This window comes from Balaenoptera musculus, chromosome 14, assembly GCF_009873245.2.
Source record: "Balaenoptera musculus isolate JJ_BM4_2016_0621 chromosome 14, mBalMus1.pri.v3, whole genome shotgun sequence".
Taxonomy (NCBI): Eukaryota; Metazoa; Chordata; class Mammalia; order Artiodactyla; family Balaenopteridae; genus Balaenoptera; species Balaenoptera musculus.
Genome location: NC_045798.1, coordinates 26,045,950 through 26,054,829, shown reverse-complemented (window position 1 = coordinate 26,054,829; position 8,880 = coordinate 26,045,950). Strand labels below are relative to the sequence as shown.

General features: G+C 62.8%; 1 protein-coding gene across 1 annotated transcript; it reads left to right on the top strand.

Moving 5' to 3' along the window:
• Positions 1–1,707: 1,707 nt before the first annotated feature.
• Positions 1,708–8,560, top strand: LRRC75B (leucine rich repeat containing 75B). The gene is made up of 4 exons (XM_036823085.1): positions 1,708–2,104; positions 4,622–4,750; positions 6,320–6,435; positions 7,815–8,560. Exons 1-4 carry the CDS (start codon positions 1,928–1,930, stop codon positions 8,338–8,340), a joined length of 948 nt encoding a protein of 315 aa, XP_036678980.1. The 5' UTR covers positions 1,708–1,927; the 3' UTR covers positions 8,341–8,560.
• Positions 8,561–8,880: the final 320 nt, after the last annotated feature.

Here is an 8,880-nt window from a genome sequence, read left to right as displayed (position 1 = left end):
GCTTTAGTTAAGCATACATGGAGGCCGGCCAGTGGGGGGACAATGCTCCCACTCCCGAGGGCACAGCTCTGTCTCTGGGGTCCCCTGTCCCAATCAGGTTAGGCCAGAAAGAGTTAACCTCGCCACCCCCCACAGGAGGCTGAGGGAGGCCCATGCAGGGATTTGGGCCCAGATGCCACCCCTCCCTCCTTTCCTGGAAAATGTTCTCCAGGAATCTCTCAGCCAAGGACACAGAGGGTGGGGCAGGGGGTGAGGGGTGGGGCTGGGGAGCAGTTCTCCACTTTCCATGGGACTCCAAGCTCTGGGCATACCCCCTCTGCCGCTGCCTGATGCCCCCACTTCATGACATCCAGGCTCAGCCCTCCTTTGCCTCCCTCCGCCCCCGCCCCCCCAACCTCGGCCTTCTCGCTTTTGAGGGGACAATGTCCAGACCTGGCTCAGCCTCTGGAAGGATATGGTCACGATCTGGGAATCATCCCAGCTCTGGCTCCAGCCCTGAGATTAGGGTAGGGGAGGTCTTACCAGCCTGCCAGCTCTGGGTAGGGGTCTGCGAGGCCCCTGGGGCAACGGGGCTGCTGCTGAAGTCTCTGGCTCAGTTTAGCGACAGCACCTTGGCCCTGGAGGAAGGCAGGCCGGGCAGTCATGCAGGTTTGCCAGGGAGGAAACCTGTGGTGCCAAGGTGGCCCCAGGACAAAGCTGGCTACATAGCAGGGAAGGGAGGTGTCTGGGTCCAGTCGCAGATGGAAGGAAAGAAGGGGGTCCAGGATAGGAAGGCCCCAGGAACAGGCCCAATGGGGGCGCCCAAGCAGGCAATGACAAGGGCTGGGGTTCAGTGGGTGGTCAGGCCCTCTGCCTTGTCTCAGGGGCTCAGCCCCAGGGCACCACAGAGCCCAGCACTCTGTCTTGGACACAGTCCTGGGGGGGCAATTCTTAACTCAGAAGAAGGAGCCTAACTCTGCCCTCACTTACCACAGGCCCTCGGACAGCCTCCCCTCCCCCTATCGCTGTCCATGATCAACCCCCTGCACCCGTGCCCAGCTACACTGTCCTCCCAGGCCGGACACACCCTCCTTGCTGTGGAGGTCAGGGTCTGGAGCCCCCTACCCTGGGAATGTGAGGGGCCCAGAGCTGGGTGGGGGGTGCTATAAGGGGCAGCAAGCCTCCAACAAAGACCCCTCCAGCTAGTGGGTTCCTGGCTCAAACCTGGTCCCTGGAGTAGCCAGCCCCCACCCCATACACTTTCCCCACTTCTGTCACGGGGAAGACTGAAGCAGGGGCAGGTGCGGCTGGCCTGCTGCCAGCCTGCCCACAGCCAGGCTGAGATAGTTAACCAGCATCCCCCATCCCATTTATCTCCCAGGTGGCTGGCAGAGGAGGCCGGCCTGCCCAAGGCTGCCCCCAACCAAGCAAGGAGGGGTGATAAACATTTGTCAACTCAGAAGTGTCCACGCAGGGTGGACAGGTCAGATGCTACAACTGCTCGCTGCGGTTGGGGCGGGCGAGATTCTGAAAGCAGGCGCTGGCACTGTCTAAAGCTGGCAGACGGCAGCGGAACCCCCACCCACCCCGCCCTGACTCCAAGTCCAGTGCTCTTTGCCCCGCCAAAGCGACTGTTCCACAATCAGCACGGGGGCGCGGAGCCTTTAAAGGCGCCGAGCGCCACCTCGTCCCGGCGGCTCCAGTTCCTGGCGACAGGGCTCGAGCCAGGTCTAGCGCGGGCGAGGGCCTCCTCCAGCGACACCCCCAAACCGAGTGTGGGAGCTCCGGGGCCCCCAGCAGGAATCCTCCCCCCTTCCTCCGCTTCGGCCCGGCCGGGGCGCGCAACCTCGGATCCCGCGCTCCCCGCCCGGAGCATCCCGGGCGGGGCCAGGGGCGGGGCGCAAGCGGCCCTGCCTCCAGCCGGCTCGGCGCCCGCCGCGCGGCGATCATGGGGGCGCGGCTGGGCCGGCGGGCCGGGCCCGAAGCGGGCTCGGAGGCTGGGGCGGCGGCGGGGTGCGGGCCGGCGCCCTATGAGCGCCGGGTGCGCTGGCTCCGCGAGATCCAGTCCACGCTCCGCGAGCGGCGGCCAGAGCGCGCCCAGCAGCTGCTGCGCCTCCTGCGCCAGGTGAGAGAAGCAGCCAAGCAGCCGGCCGGCCGGCCGGGGCTGGAGACCGAGGAGGGGCCGGGAGGAAATGCGGAGCTGGCCTCGGGCGCGCGGGCCGGGCGGGTTCCGAGGGGAGGGGACGACTGGCTTCAGGGGGTGGGGGTCTTGTCTGGGCCGGAGGGCGAGGGAGGGAAAGCAGTCAGCTAGAGTTGTGGGGTCGGGGGGACTGTGAGTGTGGAGGGGGTCCCATGACTGTATGCGTCTCTGGGGTTTGAGGTCAGTTGTGGGTGTTGAGGGTGCTCCCAAGCCTGGAGCTATGAGTCCACATTCAGGCCCTGCCAAGAAAGGAGGGCGGCTGGGAAGAGGGCAGGTGGGGGTGAATCATCTTGTATTGAGGGACAATGGGAAGAGGATGGTTCCCCCCTCCAGGGTGAAGGGAGGCGCTGCACTGGACCCCGGAGCAAGGACCTGGGGAAGGGACAGCCCAGCTGGTCAGCGGGTGCAACCTCTCCACGTCAGCTCAGACAAAGCCACAGCACACAATGCCCATCCTCCTAGCAGGCAGCTCTCGCCCATTGAGTACACACACCTGGCATCTGTACATCACAACATCACATCACGACGGGCGGGGGCTCTGGTTCCACATACACCAGGTACCTGAGTCCCATATCCCTAGCCCTGGGTTGCCTTAAGAGACATGAGGTCTGATCCCAGCATCACCACTGAGCAAGCCACTCCTCTCTCTGCCCACATCCCTATACCCTGCAGCAGCTGCCACCACAATCTGCCCCATCCTGTAAGCCGAAATCAGCTGTGCCGGTGGTCTTTGACCTGCAGGTGGATGATTGGGAAACTGAGGCTTGGAGAAAAGCAGTGAGCCTATGGCCACAGAGCAAATTGGGGGCCAGCCAAGGCCAGAGCTCACCCTCCAGTCTCCCAGCTCTGCTCCTCCTGCTGCACTGGGTTTCATTTCTCTGGGCTCAGCAGGCTGGAAAGGTGGGGCTGGCCCTTTAAGAGGAGCTGTCCACATCAGCAGAAGGCAGGCTGCGGTCTGGGACCCTGACTGGGTCAGCCCAGGCTCACCAGCCATCCTTCCCTTCTACTGGATCCTCCCTAGCTGTCATCTCCAACTTGAGCCATGTTTAAAATGCAAACAACAGAGCAGCACAAATCAGCCAGAGACTATTCAGAGGCACTATCTCTGTCCAGCATGGCGTCTGCAGCCCAAGGCACCAGTTGGAAATTTTAGCTGGGGAACGAGCTAGGTTGCCCACTGGTGTCCCAAAGGTTGGAATTTGAGGCCCAGTGAGGGGCCTGTCCTGCCCCATAACCTTCAGGGACTCTGCAGTTATGGACCTTGGTCATTCTGGCCTGGCCTGGCCTACTGTGCCCTGGGCTTATACACAGAACATGTTACTCCCTGGCTTGGGGAGGGCCCACATGGGGTCTCGAGGCCCCTCCTGGCTGTGCCTGTCCCATCAGCTTGTCGGCATATCCTCTAAACGGACCCCCTAAAGGACACCACACCAGGCCTATGGGAATAACAGGAGGAAGAGGCCAAGGGGTGAAGGCAGGAAGGCCAGGGCAGGCCAGGGACCTGACGGTGGGATCTGTGTGAGGGGTGGGAGGCTTGGAGGCTGGACAGGAAGGCTGGTGGGCGAGAGAGGGTGTGAAGGCCAGGCCACGGGGAGTTCTGAGACTGCAGGCTGTGTGCGAGTCTCTGCCATCACACAACCTTGAGAGCATTTGGTTTCCACTGAAGGGGTTAAGGGGTCAAGTGTGTGTTTCATAGAGCTGGCTCTGGCAGCATTAGGGTGGACGGGAAGGGTATCAGGAGGCCGGGAGCCCCGGGAGGAGGCTGTGAGGGGATGAGGCCTGAAGCTCCTTGAGCAGTGGGTTGGGGTGGGGAGAGCTGGGCAGAGGAGGGATGAGGGAAGAGTGTGGGGTGATTCCTGGGCTCTGGCCCAAGTGCCTGGGAAGATGGGATGGTGGCACCCTTTACTGAGCGGAGGCACAGGAGGCGAGACACACCCAGTCTGAGTTGCCTTTGTGTCATATGAGCTGAGAGAGAGAGAGTTCCACCCTGACAGGAACAGTCTGGACCTGTCAGCAAAGAGGTGGCAGCTGCAGCTCAGGAGTGCTCGGGGATAGGTGGATAGAGGCAGGGGGCCCAAAGGGAATGAGGAGGGCAGGGGCATTTGGGGATCATCAAGGAGCCCCAGAGAATCCCCCAGACAAGCCCAATCCCAGAGGAGCCAGGGGGCCTCAGCAGAACGTTTCACCTCCAGGGAACCAGTCTAAGGGTTCCCAGACCCACTTACCGCCTCCCTGAGGCCCCCGATGCACCGACCCTCTGCTCATCCAAAGGGTCCACCTGCCCCGGACAGTTGGCCCATCGCCACTGTGGGGAGGGCTCCAGCAAGCCTCAGGGGGGAAATGGAGAGAGGGGAACGGATGTGAGAGCCTCTGACTGGCTGGGATGGGGGCTAGGGGAGGGAGGCCTCGACCCCTGGCTCACTCCACTCTCACTACCTGCAGGACCTGGGCCTCGAGGGGACCCTCCTCACAGACATCCTCTACAGGAATGTGGCCTTCCTCAATCTGGTGGACCCCATCTCCCACGACCTGCTTGTGAACCTGGCCCGGGACCTACAGTGCCCCAAGTCGGTGAGGCACGGGCCCCAGGCTGGGTAGTGTGGTTGACAGGCCAGAAGAGCCCAGAGCTGGGAGCTAGGATCTGGGCCCTCACCTGGTCTGCTGCGTGGCCTTAGGCGGGTCACTGTCCCTCTCTGGGACCTGATGCCATTTTCAGTGTATGAGGCTGGCCAGCAGCTGGAGCACATGGGAACTCTGCTTTCCCAGCCCTGGAAAGTCATCTGTTGGGTAGACCCGTTTCCTCTTTTTTTTTTTTTTTTTTTGGCCCTGCAGCACAGCATCCAGTATTTTAGTTCCCTGACCAGGGATTAAACCTGTGCCCCCTGCAGTGGAAGCACGGAGCCCTAACCACTGGACCGCCAGGGAATTCCCTAGACCCGTTTCCTGAATTTCAGCACTGTGCGCCAGGCCCTGGGACCCAGGCAGGTAGTCGTATGGGGACCCTTCGGGATATAGGACATTCTGACAAATCCATTGATGTAACCAGGCTCCCAGCCCCTGAGTCCCAGAGCCAGAAGAGAGCGCCCTTGGCTGGAACCCCTGTCCACATGTTCCCACTGCGTCCCACAGCAACTCAAGCCACAAGAAAATCCCTCCTCGTGTTGAGCTGGCACCTGCCACCTGCAGCCTCGACTCCCCTCCTGCCACCGCGTCTGCCCAGAACACCTGTCCCCACCTGCTATGTTGGCACCTGCGGACGTCCTGCCATAAGCATGGAAGGTGCCGCACTCCTGACACAGCCTGTGGCCGGCCCCCAGCCCCCGGCCCTTTGTCACAGTGAGCCCCCATGTGAAACAGGAATGCCCACTCTGGGCCCTGCCAGCTCTGAACTGCCACGTCCAGGTGCACTTGTCACTGAGGGGTCTCTGAGGCTAGCCTAGAGCCATCGCGGTGACCCCTGGGGCTTGCTGCCACTGTGTGTGCCCGCTGTTAACAGAGGGACTGGATAAAAGAATGTGCTGGGTGGTGGAGCGTGCTTAGTGCCAGCTTGTGGAAAGCAGTCCACCCCGCATCCTGCCCGAGCTGGGCCTCTGCAAGGGCCCACTTGGGAGCCAGATAGAGCCAGGTGGTGGTGCTGGAAAATGGTAACCCTCCCCGCTGGCAGCCCAGACCCAGGCCCCACGGGTGCGGTCTCGCTTGGAGAGTGAGAGGAAGAAGAGCGTGCTGACCTGGCTTGTTCCTATTCCCTGGGGGTGGCGTCAGTGGAGCAGGGCTCCCTGGAGAGGCCTGGTCCTGCCTCCCCCTGTGGTGAGTCCCAGGGAGGCACCGAGGGTAGACAGGGAGCCAGCGGCTGATAGCCCGAGACTCTGGCCCAGGGCCTGAGGACAGGGAACAAGGGCCCATTGTCTAGGCTTCCTCCCGCCGGGCACCACGGGCCTCGGACCAGCCTGTCCAGCTCCCAGTGGGCAGCCTCCCCTGGCTCTGTGCCAGGCCACGGGGCAGGGGGGCGGGGGTGGAGGGGGAAAGCCAGTGGGCGGCTCAGTGATCCGTGATGAATGGCTGTGCGCATGCACACACTTGGGTCCCCAAGGCCTGGGGGCGCACAGGGCTCTGCCTCCCCTGACAGCGCTGCCCCCGCAGGACTATGAGCTCTGGAAGTCCTCGGACAAGACCTGCCGGCAGCTCATCTACCACCTCACCCCTCACTCCAAGTGGCAGCAGGGGTCCAGCCTGCCCCGAAGGAAGACCCAGAGCTGGTAAGGGAGCCCAGACACAGCCCAGCCGCCTGGCCCCTGGGGGTCCCTTCCCAGGCCTCTGTCAACAAGAGCTGGGGCCTGAAATCCCACCCTGCAGGCCCTCACCCTTGGCTGCATCACAGCCCGTCACTGGCCGGTGGCAATGGAGGCAGATGCTCCCCAAGGCCAGCTCCTGGCCTTGACTGACTGCCAGTCAATGGAGGTGACTGCCTCCTGCCATCTGCCTGTCCCTCAACGCCCCGCCTGTCACAGGGCCTGGCCCCCCTGGGGGCCTCAGCTGGAGTCAGCAGTCCCTAGGACAGGCTGGGAGGGAGGTGGAGTCTGGGTCATGATTCCCATTTTCCAGGGAAGGAAACTGAGGCCAGGGGAGGCAGAGTGTCTTGCCCAAGGCCACACTGCCCTGCTTCCTGAAGCCCTCTGGGGACTCTTTGCCAGGCTGCCTGAAGCTGAGGCCTCCACGGCCAGCCCAGCAGCTCACTCTGCAACGGGGTCCCCCTTAGTCACTCCATCACAACCTCGTGGCCACAAACTCAGCCTGGGAACAGGCCACTGGCACCTGGGCCCTGGTGCTCTCCCCTGCTTGCCCCCCAACCTCCTGCCCCCTCCCTCAGGCCTCGTGGCCCATGCTGAGCCTGGAGCCCATGGGGTTGTTCCCTGCCTTGGCAGGTGAGGGCCCTGGAGGTGTTCCCACCTCTGTCAGCCCCCAGGCAGGCCCATGTTCAAATGACAGGAGAGAACTAGAGGGGGTTCTGGGGGTAGTGGGGGACCCTCCTCAGTCTCTAAACCTCCCTTCCAGCTTAGGACACAGGGAGCCCTCCCCTAGGGCAGATCCCACCCACATCCCCCAACATGGCCCTCTTGCTTACCCTGGGCCTGTTCCCACATCTATCCTTATTCCAAAAGGGTCAACCTTAGAGGAGGCACGTGAAAAAAAAGCATGGGCTCAGGGGTCAGAACACCCCGATTTGGAGACCTGGCTCCCCCTTAGTGGTGTGTGACCGTGGAAGGGTCACGTCACCCCTCCAAGCACCCGTTTGCTCCTCTGCAGAATAGGATAATCATTCCCACCCCACTGAGTTGGCATAAAAATAAGAGACAACAGATGTAACAGGTGTGGTGATGCAAGCACACAGAGGGTTTTTGTAACAGCTCATGGAGCCTTAATGCAAGTGCATCTAATCCTCACAGGCAGGTCGCCTCTTAACCAAAGGGGACTAAGGCTCAGAGCGATTCAGAGTATTGCCCGTGGCCACTCATCTAGAAAGTGGCCATCTGCAGGGCCTGGGCCTTGCTGCCCTGCGCTGCCCTGACGGAGGGGTCACTGTCTGAGGCAGGTGGGGCCCTTGCTCAGTCCCTCCCCACCCTCGACCCTCCCACAGCCTCAAGAGCAACCTCCAGAAGACTCTGCCGGCGGGGGAGACCGTGAACCTATCGGGGATACCACTGTCAGTACAGGACGTGCAGAATATCATGCACTACCTGGGCAGCCAGGGCGCCAGGCTGGCAGTGCTGGACCTGAGCTTCACGGGGCTGAGTGATGAGCTGCTGCACCAGCTGCTGCCCAGCCTCTGGACGCTGCCCCGCCTCACCCAGCTTCTGCTCAACGGCAACCGGCTGACGCGGGCTGCCGCCCGTGAGCTCACTGAGGCCATCAAGGACACCACCAAGTTCCCGGTGCTGGCCTGGGTGGACCTGGGCAACAACGTGGATGTGGCCTCCCTGCCCCAGCCCCTGCTGGTTGGCCTGCGCCGGCGGCTAAGCCAGCGCACCTCGCTGCCCACCATCTATGAGAGCCTGGACCCAGAGCCTGAGGGTGGCGTGGCTGGGGCCACGGCCCTTGCCTCCACCTGGGGCTCTGCAGCTGCTGGGCCAGGGCCCGAGCCCCAGGCCTGCTGCACCAGGTGACCCGCCGCCCGCCCTGGCTCCTTCCTGACTGGCAAAGCACTCGAGCACGTGGGAGGGGGTGATGGAGGTGGAGTTACCCCCCAGGACCCAGATCCAGTGCACAGAGGAGGATGGGCTCATTGGAGACTGGATGGTCGGTCCAGGCTGGAGTCTCAGCCTTCCCTCAGCAGGCACCTACTGTGCAGACCCCACAATAAAGGCTGATGCCACCTCCACCTCAGCCTTTCTGCATTGTGGGCCTCAGGGCCACTGAGCAGCAGCCCTGCGGCTGAGTTTGGGAGAAGGGGTGGCTGGGACTCAGGGGCCTTGCCTGCCCAAAAGGGAGGGACCAAGCTCACACTGATCTCCCCTGGGTGCTCCCTGGGCAGGGTTCCCATGGAAACCAAAGAAGGGGGGAGGGTCCGTCTGTGGTCGGGGAGTTAGAGGAGGCCTCCAGAGACCTGGCACTCACGTCTGGGCAGTGCTTGGGCACTTTGAGGAAGGAGCAGGGGAGGAGCAGTTTGGGAGCCCAGAGAGGAGCGCAGGCTGCTGACCTCCCCA

What these genes read in the sequence shown, in the direction of transcription:
- LRRC75B (XM_036823085.1), top strand. Translation starts at nt 1,928, where the DNA reads ATGGGGGCGCGGCTGGGCCGGCGGGCCGGGCCCGAAGCGGGCTCGGAG. An exon ending in ACCTACAGTGCCCCAAGTCG is followed by an intron (nt 4,751 to 6,319) that starts GTGAGGCACGGG and finishes CTGCCCCCGCAG; the next exon opens with GACTATGAGCTCTGGAAGTC. An exon ending in CGAAGGAAGACCCAGAGCTG is followed by an intron (nt 6,436 to 7,814) that starts GTAAGGGAGCCC and finishes ACCCTCCCACAG; the next exon opens with CCTCAAGAGCAACCTCCAGA.